This window comes from Pteropus vampyrus, unplaced genomic scaffold, assembly GCF_000151845.1.
Source record: "Pteropus vampyrus isolate Shadow unplaced genomic scaffold, Pvam_2.0 Scaffold144, whole genome shotgun sequence".
Lineage (NCBI taxonomy): Eukaryota > Metazoa > Chordata > Mammalia > Chiroptera > Pteropodidae > Pteropus > Pteropus vampyrus.
In genome coordinates, this window is record NW_011888925.1 from 1,151,617 (window position 1) to 1,165,249 (window position 13,633).

The following is a 13,633-nucleotide window of genomic DNA, read 5'->3' on the forward strand; positions in this document are numbered from 1 at the left end:
GTAACCAGGTTGCCCTCCTGAAGTGGGGACCTACCCTCTTTCTGTTCAGGAGCCTGCTTAAGTTTCTCCTAGGTGCTCCCTGAAGATCTCTGCATCCTGACAGTCTGGCACATGGCTGGCCTAATGAATGGATCATGCTCTACCTGCTTAAATGGCCAGTAAGGCACAGTGGACACTTAGAACCTTTCTCTTCTTACTGCATCAAAGTGGTTGGAATTCCAGAGAAATAAAAATTTTCACATCAGCTCAGACTTTGTAAAAAGCCAGAAGTGCTCAATAAATGTAATTTCGATATTTAAAAAAATAGCCTTTGCTTCATTTTCCTGCACACTCAATTTTTGTACTCATGAGATTAGGGGTGAATGGCTGCAGCCCTCTCCTAGTTTGAGGAAAAAGGGGACTTAAGAGATTACTAGAGACAAGGCACAAGCTATAACTAACCATTAAAAATGATTAATTAGCTCTAATACTGAGTACCTTTAAATATTCCAGAGAATGGGCAGACACTGAAATCAAGGATAGCCTTTAGGGTACAAAGCTGTAAGCCACTGGGGTATGAATCTGTGTCATGTAGAGAGAGAAGCTGGAGCAGTTTCTAGATCTATATCGCTATTGCTTCAAAACACTGGACTGCCAATAGTCTGTGGCACCCCAGCCTCAGTAATTCCCTGATCATTTATTAGAAATTACAATTAGGATCAGTTCAGTGCCAGCAATGCAACAGTGCTTTTGTTAAAAGTTACCTCCTCATTCTCAAAATTCACTAGGAAATAGCCCCCATCAAATATCCTCTATTGAATGAGTAGACTTTCTCCTCCTAAGTGGTAATTACTCACAAACAAACTTATTTGGCTCCTAAGTGGAATGTTACATTTCACTTCAAGCATCCAACTGGTTTTTGTCAAAAAGGTCATGACTTTTTCTATTCCAATGGCTCAAGCTTTTAGCATAAGCAATCTTAACCAAGTAGGCCAACGACCCCCCCGAGAGAAGGTATGGCTCACTCCCAAGTGAAGTCGTGGTAGGAAAGGAGGGAATAACAGCCGTGCAAGAGCAAAGCCCCCTTGGTTGGACCCAGTGCAACTTGAGGAAGCAGCATCAAAAGTAAATAAATAAACCCCCAGATGAGACACTACAACCCAGTCAGTGCAGCCACAGGAGATAGGGTAAATTCAATCCAAATGGTTATTTATTCTAAAACTGGAAGCTACTGTGCCTACATTTTTGCCAGAATGTTGTAATGAGAACAGGGGAAGAAAAAGTTACAGATGTAAACAATGACACAGTTACATTTTTTTTTTCCAATGGTAAAACCCTTTTTTACTGGCCACTTCCAAGAATGCTTTACAGGTTGTGCAAAAAACATTCACAGGCTCCACGTGGTGTTTGTTTTTCTCACAAGCTTTTCCATCTACAACTACAACAGACGTCTGATAAAACACTAAACGAGTCTTCTAAGGAAAACAAGGCTAGGGATCCCTCCTGTTAATCCGCGTTTGCCCCCTTAACATTGTTTTTTTCATAATAAAAAAGACAGACAGAAACAAAACCCAGATATCTACTGTTGTTGTGAGTGATCTTGGTTTATGATCTTGGACTAAACCGACAAGGACGTGGCAGTTTCGTTCTCCACCCACCTAGAAAAACAGCTTAAAAAATAAAAGAACTTTCTAGTGTCAAAAATTAACGGCAAGTGCCACCCCTAACCTCCCCCCAACCCAAAGTGGCATTAGGTTTGTCCCCCGGCCCCGAGGGCCTAGCATCCCCAAACCACGTCATAGACTATAAAGTCTATACCACTCCCTGGAGGACTAAACATTTGAAAGGGGGTGGCAGCTTCTGCCTCAAATTCAATTTTCTACCACATAATCTTGCCCTATGGGAAATTTTGGGGGCTCCAGTTTTTATCACTTTGCCCGGACACTACGAGCAAAGCTTTCTCAAAAACTCCCTTAATAATAATAAAAAGTAGTGGGTTACAGAAAAGTTCATGCTATCGCTTCACCCACTGCCACACACAACCCATTTAACGGCACCACAAGAAATCAGGCGCCCAGAGAGAAGACATCATTATGAGCAAGCAAACTTATTTTCTATGAGCCCCACCCCACTCTGGCCTCAGGGTCAGAGGTTCTTGTGGGGCAGAAGGGCGTGTCACAGACAGGGGCACCTGCAGGGCCAGGAGGAGGGGCTGCACACCAAGAAGGGCTGCGTGGCATTAACAGTGGGAGAGGGAGAGAAGACCACATCTCAGCACACGATTTCAAACAGAGAACTTTGCCCAGGTGAGGAAATGGAAGTAAAGCATTTTCAAGTAGCACAACCCAGGGTTCTCCCTCGCCAGGAAGTGCTGCTGCAGGTGGTGTTTTGCTGAGTGGGAAGATGAGTTAAAACTGAAGCTAAATATTGAAAGAGCATTCCCACATCCCACCCATATTCTTGAACCCAGCCACCCAGCCACCTGAAGCTGTTTGTTAACAACTAGAAGGGTGTTGGTAAAGTTACAAACGAAAACCATCCCAACTAAAGTCCCTTGGCTAGAGGCCTCTCTGGGGACACGCAGGGAAAGCACCCCAGGAGGAATCTTGTTTCAAGAAGCTGGGAAGGGGTGCTCCCTCAGGCGCACGTTACACACACTCACATTCACGCTCTTCCCAAGTTGCAGCAGCCCCACTGAGCTGCCTCCCACCCCCACCCCCCTTTTTACTCTCTACCTGTGTATCAAAAAAACCAGCAGGGCTTGCGCCCTCCATACTGTATAAAATAGTTGCTATTCTCAGCACCTGGGCCTGGTAGCCCATACCACAGGATTCACCTATATACATATCCTGCTGCAGTGAAGAATCCTGCTTCGTTTCTGTGTGAGCTGAAACCCTGAGAAACGTTCCTTCTCTCGCACTACGAGGACAGATACCCTAACAGAGATGATTTCAGAGACATCACGCCCGTCTCAACCTTGGAAGACAGAGAGGAGAGACTGGCGGTCACAATCTTCAGCTGAGGGCTGCAACCCCATTCTCCCCAAAGTATTTTAAGAAAATTCATTAATAGGTGCACGGGGGTACAAGCTATTCTGCTCTGCAAACAAGCATGGTCCCCCCCATCTCCTTGGCCTGGGAATCCTAGATAACAGAACCATCCAATCGGTAGTCCCCACGCCCCAAGCAAACAGCACGAAGGCGCGGGACAGTGGAGACAGGGACGCTCTGGCCTCCCAGCCCACCAGACCAGATATCCCAAGAGGGAAAGGTCGGTAAAGAAAATACAAACGGTTAGTTGGTGCGAGTGATTGATAAGAGCCCATCATTTATTTTCACTGCCCCAGTCACAAGCTCTCCCTCTGTCCCCACTCCTGCCTGCCACGGAGAGTGCCCTCGCACGCTTCCCCACCCTCTCTGCGCCACCTCGTCACTCTCCCTTACTTGGCTGCCAGTCCAGCTGCCTTAGCATGTCAGAAGGGTGACATTTTCAGTTCTTTTCCTGTCCAGCGGTAGGGTATAGGACAGGCAGCCCTAAGTGCTGCTTTCTGCGCAAATGTTTTTTGATTACAAATATCTAACTAGGTTTGAAATGTTTTATAGAATAAGACAATATTTTTTCAACAAACTTTAAAAAAAATGTACAGTTTTGTTGTTTGTTTCCACCTCCCCCCTCCCCCACCCCTGCTTGCGCACCCTCCCCCCCACCGCCCCTCCCCGGCAGCTCAGCCCCACCCCGACAGCCCCTGTTTTCCTTGGTTGTGTTTTGGGGGGTGCCTGGCACCCCCAGAGATTCAGCTTCATGGCTGACAGGTGACAAAGGCAGGGGCTTCACCGATACCCGTGGTAACCGTAGTAGTTCCTGTAGTATCGGTCTCTGTCCTGGGGGTGGTGGTAGTAGTAATTCTGCCACTAGAAGAGAGGGGAAACCCCATCACTTGGAGCCAGAGCTGCGAGGACGAAGAGGCATGACACTCATTCCTCCGGTCCTGCCCCCTTCACCCTCTATCCCCAGCAGATACTTACATCCCGATTGTACTGTCTGTAATAGTCTCTGTATCTGTTGTACTCATAATCTCGGTTGTAGAATCGATCATAGTCTCCCCTGTATCGATCGTAGAAATTACGGTAACCCTGAGAAAGGAGAAAGAAGAGGAGTGAAGATTCACGGGTCTCCAGCATCACGATCCACTGCTGTCCCCGTCTTAAATGAGACACATCTCAGCTTGACATGATGACAGGCTTCATCTTCTCGGGATAAATTCTTCCAGAGGAACACTAACTGGGCAGAACCCTAAGCCCTGAGAAAACAGCCCAAACCACTCTGCTCCCCCAAGCCAATAGGAATGGTTAGCACGGCCCAGAGGGAGGAGCAGAAGGAGAGCTGCACTCACCCCTCTGTTTCCAGACTGCCCCCAGTACTGCTGCCCGTAGGCCCGGTTGTCGTAGCCACGGCGCTGCCCGCCCACTGGAAGAGAAATGGAGACCGCGCTCAGAAGCTGGCGTGGGGTCCTGGCTCCACGTCTCAGTGGAAATCAAAAAGTCGGAGCCAAAGGCAATTCTGGGGCAATAGGGGGCCTGCTTCCGTCAGGCTCACACAATGGTAATTAAGGCACCAGCCAGGACCTTTTAAAAAGTCTGAGGGGAGAGGGCAGAGGAATAAACACTAGAAAACCAAGCCACCTCGCTTTTAAGCTCCCCAACGTCTGCAAAACATTTAAGATGGCAAAAGAATACATGGCAGAGTTAGAAACATGAGTAAAAACTGCCATTCATAGAATGAAAGACTTTTGGCCCTGGAAGGGATCACTGATGTCACATAACTCAGATCCGTCATTTTAGACAAATTAAACAAAGTCTAAATAAAAAGCTCCTCCAGGGTGGGAATGGTTGGTATTCCCAGGGCCTAGCAGAGAGCAGGCAGGCAAACATCTTATTGATTTACCCTAACGCGCGCGCGCACGCACGCGCACACACACACACACACACACACACAACTGTTAAAGGGCAGTGAGTGCACACTGGAGGATTAACTGACAAATTAGACATTCAGGAGGAAATTAATTCCAGTAGTAGCCTAAATGACTTCGTGACTCCCAAATTACTAAATAACGCATTCACTTTCTGGTCTATACAGCAGGGTTGACTCGCTGGACAAAGCAGTAAAAAAACTTAAAATGAAGATCCAATTTCACTGCACAAATCCTTCAAATACACGGCAACAGTGGAGTGGGGAAGCCACATATAAAAATGGAAACTAGACACATGAGAAGGCTCAAGCATTGCTTTTCACGGCAATAAATGTTTCTGTGGAAAAATACCCTGTGTTGAAGGATTACGGAAAAAGCAGAAAAAACTGGAGGTAAAGGACACGGGAAGAAATAAGCTTCACAAGGAAGTGATTTCCTTATTCCTAACTGTCAGTGACTTGACTTGGCTTCCTCGCGGATCCTGCTCAGTGAAGCGCAGGCTGCAGCTGGGGGCTGGCAGGCCCCAGGACTCACCGTAGCCTTGGCCTCGGCTTCGGTTCTGCCGGTTGCGCTTGTTGCGATTGTTTCGGCGGTTTGTCCGCTTCTCGGAGGGGGGCAGCAGCTTCCTTGCCTCCTCCTTGTACTTAGTGACAAGGGGCTGAGCTTCGTCCTTCTCCAGCTCTCCGTATGTCACCTCATCCATATAGTCGCATTTTTCAGGCAGAGAGAAGTTGGCTATAAGAGTAAGAGAAAAGCTTGTGGGCCTGAAAAGTGCATAGATGAGTAAGATCTCATTATAAAAACTCTTATTACAGGAAAAACAAGATTTTCTAAGCCTCCTCTACTAATGCACAAACACACACTGATACTTTACCATAGTTTTCCTTAAATTCTAACAGCCCCAGGCAAAGGGCTATCTGCAAACTGTAGATTCACAAGTTCTCAAGTGATCCATAATAAATTAAGTGTGAGCTGGGTTAAGGTTTCTTATCAGGACAGAAGCAGGTAGTCAGAGGCTAAAAGTAACTGAGAAAGTTTTGGTGTTGCTGAGATAAGATGCTAAGAAATACACTTTTAAAAGAGACTGATAAGAAACTGACCCATGCCGAAAAGCACTTACTCATCTCTACAAGGAGGACAGGAAACAAGAGCACACGGGGTCTCATTCATCACCTGTACATGATGGGCCGGCACACTTGCTAGTCTCTAGAAATCAAGTTCAGAGGCTGAGTCCCAGTGGAATTCAGCTCAGTGGGGGTTCTCTTAATTCTTAGATGAATACAGTTAACGCTCATTTTTATAAAACTGAACTAAATTCCTCTGGGTATCTGAGTATCAGTTATTGACTGGTACAGTTCATTCACTCGAGTAAACTCGGACACTCTGGCTCTTGGATGTGTAACCAGCAACCATCCTTGGCCATTATCAGAATTCAAAGAACCAGTAGTTGATAAGGCAGGTGGGATGCTAGGAGCTGAAGGCAGAAAGGGGAAAAATCAAACTCTGAAGGGAACAGCAGGAAGCAAGATCAACCAAGACAGGTAATTCTGCCTTATGCAGACCTTACTATTAGGCTTTGTATTACATTAAGGATTTCAGGCACTTACCAAAAACCAAAACAAACAGCGAAACAAAAAACAAGCCTAATATGATATCAGAAATCAAGATATACCAATGAGATCATTCAGTCCAACTATTATATTTTAATTTGAATCATAATATTCCCCCCAAATAAAATAAATTCAATAAAGCAGAGCTTTGTTACAGTCAGCATTTCCCAACGTCTGAACAAACAGCAGACACTACTTAAGTATTTACTAAATGAATAACTGAGTTAACGAATCCTCTACCTTGAGTTTTAATTATCACTATTTCCCTTATTGTATCATATCCAGAATGAGCCACGGGGTTACCGCTTTTCCATTCACTCTGCTTATTCATTTATCTACAAGTGCTCACACCCATTAATTTTCTCTCCAGATTTACATTTTAGATATGGAGAATTACTCCAGGTTCTAAAAGGCCCTACTAAGTAAGGTGTGTGCTGACCAAGAACAGGATCCCTAACTCGTATAATTTTAGCCCACCTTTCATCTCCAGCATTATAGACTCAGGCACATCATCTCCCTCCACTTCCTTCCTCAACTCTAGCCTCTTCTTCCAATCTTCCTCATTAGGAACGACCACCACCACTTTCCGAGAGAAAGTCTTGAACAGCAATAATTTCCGCCGTTGGCCAGAGTTATAGACATTACACTAGAAAGAACAACAGACATTTTAAGAATAAAAATTATCACTCAAATTCAACCAAAACACTTATTAAGTATCTTTTACAAATGAGGCACCAGATTAGATGTCTTACATATGCAATCTTCTTTAATTCTGCAAACTCTACATGACAGATGTTACTGGGTTTTGAACATCAGGAAAACTGAGGCACAAAGAGGTCAAGACTGGTCCAAGGTTACAAACCTAGTAAGTGGTGGAGCCGGGAGTCCAAAGGAGCTCCAACACTCTTTCCATTGTCTCTAATAAGTGTTTTATAGTCTGGGTCCATATATTCTCTGATAAAAAACTAGTAACAGTTACCTCTGGTTCAAAAAGTATTACATCTACAACATACGACCACTTGGTCGTAAGTAGGTAAATTGCTCTGTTTCTTAATTTGGTCTCTCTCTACAAATGCACCCCACTCTGACTTTAAGCAATTCTGTCAAATTAAATGGATGCTAAATTTTTCATCTTTAGAGCTTCTGTAAAACTGGGGTTCTTCTGAATGTCTGAAAAATACCTGATCAAGAATGAAGTTCCTCTTTGTCCGAGAAGCAATCTGGACCAGTTTACTAAGGCACTGGGAGGCTTGCTGAACTAAAAGGTCTCGGCTTTTGGGGTCCATTTCTGGCTCCTCAAGCCCCTTCATCTGATGAGTTTGAGAGGAAACAAAGAGAAACACAAGAAGTTATGTGGCAAGTTAAAGAAGCACAGGTAAACATCACCTCTTTAAATGCCACCAAAGCTACCACATCAGTTCATTCCTATTCCTCAGTGCCATAAATCTCCATTTCCTGCAGGAGTCATTTCCAGTCTTAATCTGGATACATTCCAGATTTTATCAGCTTTCAGAAATACGACAACACAGCAAAGGAAAAAAATCTCCTTTTAACACACATTGAAAAGAACTCACTTCTCTATTTGTGGGATCCTTGTTCTCAAGACACTTGAAAGACTAACTCACTCCAACTCCACTTGGAAAAGGTTACAGGAGTTTCTTGGTACTTCAGAGCAAACACAACAGCTGACTCATCTCCCCCAGGAACTCACCCTCATTTGATTGAGGACAGTCTCAGCTCCCAGGACATTGTATCTTTTCTCAGGGTTTTCCTTTGCATATTTCAGTGCCCACTGGGTCTTTCCAGATCCAGGAAGTCCAACCATCAGAATCACCTGCAAGTAAATAGAATCAGGAATACTATGAAACATTAGTGAAAGTCATGTTTAGAAAGCGCAATTTAATAACTTCCTCCCCTGCCCCAGTTCAGTAAAGCGTTAAGAAAAGCTACCCGCCAGCCATTCCGAAGCATGAGCACCAAGCCTCTTGCGCATGGTGTGGCCTACCTCACACTCCTCTATGGTCTTGGGAGGGACTGCAGTGCGCACACGCTCCTCCACAGGCACAGCATGGATGAACACAAACTCTTCTGGTGGTGGGAAGAAGGGCTCCTCCTTCTGACCAAAATTCAATTCTACAACACAATTTTTGCAGAGGACATGGGGTAGGAGGGCCCGGTCTGCCAGGGATCCCTTGTTGATCCGGAATGCCACACCGAGCTCTTCTCCATTCTTAGAAAAGGAAAGTTCTACTTCTTCAGCCTCAAAATTCTACAGTGACAAAAGACAACAGCAGTTATGAGCTTACAGAATTTGAGGGTGATTAAATCTTACAATTTACCCCTTTAAAAAAAAAGCCTCATAGGCTACTGCACAACGAACTAAGCGAGTAATGTATCAAATGCATAAAAGGTAGCAGCTGATGAGAAGCAAACTGAATTCCCAGTACCCTCTACCCATTTTTGCTACAAATCCACAACTTTTAGGGGCACTTACAGCAAAGCAGCCAATGACATCATTTTCCCCAAAAGTCTGGCCAAATTCCTCAAACTGCCCATTCTCTGCCTTGAGTCCTCGTCCATCAAAACCATAAGAGAATTCATCCTCACCTACAACAGTCAACAAATTAGTCACCTATACCCCAAATTCCTATGGAGTAAGCAATATGGTAGCAAACACTAATGATTTAAGTTAAATAACTTTACCAAGCTGTGGATGAGAAAAATCAACAGACCATCCAACTCGAAGGAGAGAAACTTCTGTGCAGCCTTCTTTCATTGGGAGATTCTGGGTTACCTGGCCAAATCAGAAAAGGAACTCTAAGATACTCTGCTCAACTCAGAAGCAAAGAAGACAAGACTTTTACATAAATTGAAACTGACAACTATCAAAACTCAACATTAGAACAATTATCAATGAACATAAACCAATGCCGCGGGGAAATTTCTTGGTTACGGGAGGTCAACTTGTTATTAAAGCATGGTGCCTTTTTCTACTCTAATAAAATACTGGTGGGCAACAGTTTGGCACATAGTAGTAAAATGAATAATTTAATCAATGAATGGTCTTATGAGCTGTGCATGCTACCTTGGCCTCAAAGCAGACTTTTCCCTTTGTCACTCCATAGGTACTCCTTGCCCCAGACCACAGGGTGGGGAACTTCTCTGAGAAAAGTGGCTGCCCTCCATAGCGGTCTTTGCTCACTTGGAAATGGAGATCAGAGGTATCTGTTAAGAAAGAAACGATCTGTTTACTCCAATGCCGGACACTTGAAAGCCACCAACAGACACAAATATACCCAGTATTCAAGAATGGATACAAAGTCTCCCATGTGCTACATCTCTTAACTGTTGCAGGTCGTGAAGTTTTAATCTCCAAAATCACTTCCGATTGGTTAAAACCCCAACCTGTCTGTCTTATACATACACGTGTCCAGGTTCACAAGAGTTTGATCTTCTTCCTCATCTTTTGCCTCTTCTTCAGGGGGTGGTGGAGACTTTGAGCTACACAGGAAGAGAAAAGCAAATACAATATAACCGAAGCCTCTTCTTCCAGGGGTGTCTGCATGACATCTTATCCATTTTAACTATCAGCGAATATGTAATTCCAGCAGACAGGTTCTTTCAGCAAGTAAGTAAAGGGCAACGGGAGCTTCCAGGGTCGATTCAATCTACAACTTACACCTATAAAAACCTATTCCATTTTTAATCCACCCCTCTTTGCAGACTCTCCAATCAACACGGGGTATACCAAAATCAGAGCAGACACTCCCTTCAATGAAAGGGACTGTTTCCCTCACCGGCTGTGGTAAGCCTCCTCTCGGAATTCATAGTAAGCTCGGCCATGTTCATCCTTCTCATCCCGCTGTCTCTTTACCCCCCGCCGCTCACCATCTGAGCCTGCTGGTTTTGATTTTTCACTATCTTGGTCATCTCCTAAAAAAGGAGGGAAAGAAAATCAGCAGTTTTCACACTGGACTGCAGCATAAGCTCAGAACCAACAGAAACTAAAGGGGAATCTGAGTAGCTCTGTAATCGAAATAGCCAAGTTACTCCCCTGCATCCACAGAATGTTTTATTTCCAAAGATCGCCATCCTGTCATTGGCTGGGATTTTTATTTGGGGGGGTTGGGGGGGAGAACAACACTATGGGCTAATTACAAACAGTAGATAAAAATTGGAAAATTTTTGCATTCTAAATTTACTTGCTTAAATAAGGTCAAACTTGCAGATTTTTCCAACACAACATAAAAAATATATTCCCTAAGTCTTTTTTTTTTATTTTTAACTTCACAGGTCAATTCAATTTTGATTCTTGATTGTCAGATCTGGATTTAAGTTTTAGACACAAAACATATTTCCCAACACTTTCCCACAGCTTCCTGATACAGAAGCCTCAATTTTTTTTTTTTTTTTAAGAGTTTGCCTTGCCAGCTTTAAAATGCAGAGCGACCCACAGCTTTATTTATTTTGCAGGTGGACTCTGGTGCCCAATACAGAGTTGTATTTTTATCATGGATTTTACTGAAAGTTACAAGAGCAAACCATTAAGTCACAAGAAACCCATAAATAATGCTGCATCTTTACTGCACAAAATTTAGGGCAGAAAGGTGTTGTCATATATTTAGCAACATTCTTTACAAAAGGAAAAAAACTTTTTCCTGAAGCTTTTGCAGTTTGTAATACTGAGGTTTTAAATAATAATTTAAGGCAGTTTTTTTATCCTTCAACCTTTTTTATCTGCTATTTGGGATACACATAAAGTCAAAGGTTATGTAATGGGATTTCTGTTCCAGTACATAGGACAAACAATCTTCAAGTTGCATGTGACTACTGTAGAATGGCTTCCAATTATACCACGATACTAAGTAGCAGCCTGAAAAATGTATTATACAAAGAACTAAGGCAACTCACTTCATAGTAAGCCTTGGAAGCAGGTTTCCTTTTCCTCCTTACTCTGACAGTTATGGATCAGCTCTACCCATCCAATCACTTCAAAGAGAGAAAGGTTACTAACTCCCTGGGGCGACTCTACACTCTTTCACAAGGTTGCTAAACGGACCTCAATCATTTCAATTAATCAGAGACCTGAAATATAAAAGGCCAGCTACGGTACAGCAAATTTACAATGTGCCCACCCATCAACTCAGTGGAAAGATTCATTTCAATCCTAAGAATACAAGCAAGGTATAACTCCTAGCCAAATTATCTGACTTATTCTAAATGCAGACTTTCTCTTTACTAGTTAACTATTAAACTCGACACTGTTACACCACAGGCTGTCCCCTGTTGCTAACACGGGAGCAAGATTAGATCGTCAAATTCTCTGTGGCTCAAACTCTAGCAATATGTTTTTGATGAAGCGAACTTTGACGAATTTAGTTTACTGCTTAATATTTTTATGGCGAAAAAAGTCAACAGTCGGGTAGCCCAAAGGCCAAAGCCTCCAAAAGTGGGTCTGGTCTGGCTGTCACTGGAATCAACAATTTCTTTATGCATTCTTGGTTTAGGAAAAGATAACCAGCACAGTGGGAGGCTGTTCCACAGGTAGCTCACGAGTAGTTCGCATGCACAACTGCTCACTTCCATCCACTACCACCAACTAACTAAGTTAAGCAGGAATCTCCCTCCTGCAGAGAGTGGGGCCACCGGAGGCAGCCAAGCCTCCTAGAAAGGTGGGTAGAGAATGAAAGCCACCTCCCCTGGGGAACCCCACCAAATGGTAGGAATGAGGCACTTTCGGGCAAGTGAGAGCAAGAGATCGATCAGACCCTGCGGTGCAGGGCTCGGTGCTGGGACAGGGGCGCACCCAGCAGGTTGGAGCCGGGCTCGGCTGCCAGCTCCTCACCCTGTTCCTCTGCGGCCTTGTCACCCTGCGCCTCGGATACCGGCGTCTCGTCCCCGCTCCGCTCCTCCGGCTCGTCTTCCTCCGCCTTGCCGGTGCCCTGCTCTTCGCCACCATTTACCCCACCTGACTCGGCCGTGGCCTCCTCCTCCGGCTTCTCGGAAGCATCGGGCTCGGCCGCGGTCTCCGTGGCCGCGGCCTCCGGGGGCTCCGGCAGCTCCGGCAGCGGCTGCGCGGCCAGGCCCGAGGCCTGGGCAGGGGGTGGCTCTTCGTCCTCGTCCTCAAGCAGCGCCTCCTCGTCCTCCTCCTCCTCTTCGTCGTCCTCCTCGTCCCCGCCCGGGCCGCCGCCCGACGCGGCCACAGGCCGAGGCTCCGCCTTGCAGGCCCCGCCGGGCCCGGCCCCGCCACCGCCGGCCTCGTCCTCGAGCATCTCGGCGTCCAGCGCCTCCTGTAGCCGCTGCGCCAGATCCACCTTGAGGCCGCGCGAGTCCAGGCCCCGCCGCTGCAGCTCCGACCGCAGCTCGGTCACTTTCAGCCGCTTCACCTCCATCGCCGCCGCCGCCTCCTCCGCCTCCCGCCGCCTCCTCCCCTGCGAACCGTCGACCGAGCCCGACCGCGCAGGCGCCGCCGCCGCCCGCCTCCACTTCACGCGCCAGCACTGAGCCCGCGCGAGCGAGCGCACGCACGGACGCACTCGGGCGGCGAGGACCGCGCGCAGCCTCCGCTACGTCGTGTTTGGTTCTCTCCTGCTCCCCTCCCCCTTTCAGCCCCGGGAGCCCAAAACGACGCAGCGGGGTAGTTTCCCTTCCTGCTCCCTCGGTTCCCCTGCCGCGGACGGGCGCGCGCCGAGGACGACGGACTTCCCTCCCCGGACCTCCCGCCCCCCTCTCACGCCCTGGGCCAATCGCCACCGGTGATTTCACCGCGCAGGCGCACCGGAGCCGGAGGCGAGGAAAGCTGGCTGTGGCTCAAGTGCCTCGTAGCACGGAGGCGTGTGCGCGCCGTCTTTTCGTACTTCCACCCGGGGACTGCGCAGCCGCCCGGAGCTCCCTTCCCACACGCCCCTTCCACCCCGTCACCACCCTCACTCCCGTCGGACTTCCGATCGCGGTGTCGTCTTGGGGCTTGCTCACTAATTTTTCTTTCCTACTGTCTATACGCGCAGCAATTTCTCGAGAGTAAAAACAAAAAAAAAGCCAAAGGGGAAGCTGTTGCAACATGAAAGCCTACTAG

The 13,633-nt window shown here is 46.4% G+C and overlaps 1 protein-coding gene across 2 annotated transcripts; it reads right to left on the reverse strand.

Moving 5' to 3' along the window:
- Positions 1-1,167: 1,167 nt before the first annotated feature.
- HNRNPUL2 (heterogeneous nuclear ribonucleoprotein U like 2) lies at positions 1,168-13,264 on the reverse strand. 2 transcript variants are annotated; one of them, XM_011368661.2, is made up of 14 exons: positions 12,404-13,263; positions 10,356-10,491; positions 9,983-10,059; positions 9,644-9,783; positions 9,262-9,352; positions 9,053-9,165; positions 8,564-8,827; positions 8,270-8,392; positions 7,740-7,868; positions 7,036-7,204; positions 5,483-5,683; positions 4,373-4,446; positions 4,005-4,112; positions 1,168-3,890 (listed from the first exon to the last, which is right to left on the reverse strand). In XM_011368661.2, exons 1-14 carry the CDS (start codon positions 12,948-12,950, stop codon positions 3,810-3,812), a joined length of 2,253 nt encoding a protein of 750 aa, XP_011366963.1. In that variant the 5' UTR covers positions 12,951-13,263; the 3' UTR covers positions 1,168-3,809. The 2 variants fall into 2 exon arrangements, with proteins under 2 accessions (XP_011366963.1, XP_011366964.1); XM_011368662.2 differs by lacking the exons at positions 1,168-3,890; positions 4,373-4,446 and having other exon boundaries at positions 4,039-4,112; positions 12,404-13,264.
- Positions 13,265-13,633: the final 369 nt, after the last annotated feature.

What these genes read in the sequence shown, in the direction of transcription:
- HNRNPUL2 (XM_011368661.2), bottom strand. Translation starts at nt 12,950, where the DNA reads ATGGAGGTGAAGCGGCTGAAAGTGACCGAGCTGCGGTCGGAGCTGCAG. An exon ending in TTTTTCTCATCCACAGCTTG is followed by an intron (nt 9,166 to 9,261) that starts GTAAAGTTATTT and finishes TGACTGTTGTAG; the next exon opens with GTGAGGATGAATTCTCTTAT. An exon ending in AAGCCGAGGCCAAGGCTACG is followed by an intron (nt 4,447 to 5,482) that starts GTGAGTCCTGGG and finishes TTTCTCTTCCAG; the next exon opens with TGGGCGGGCAGCGCCGTGGC.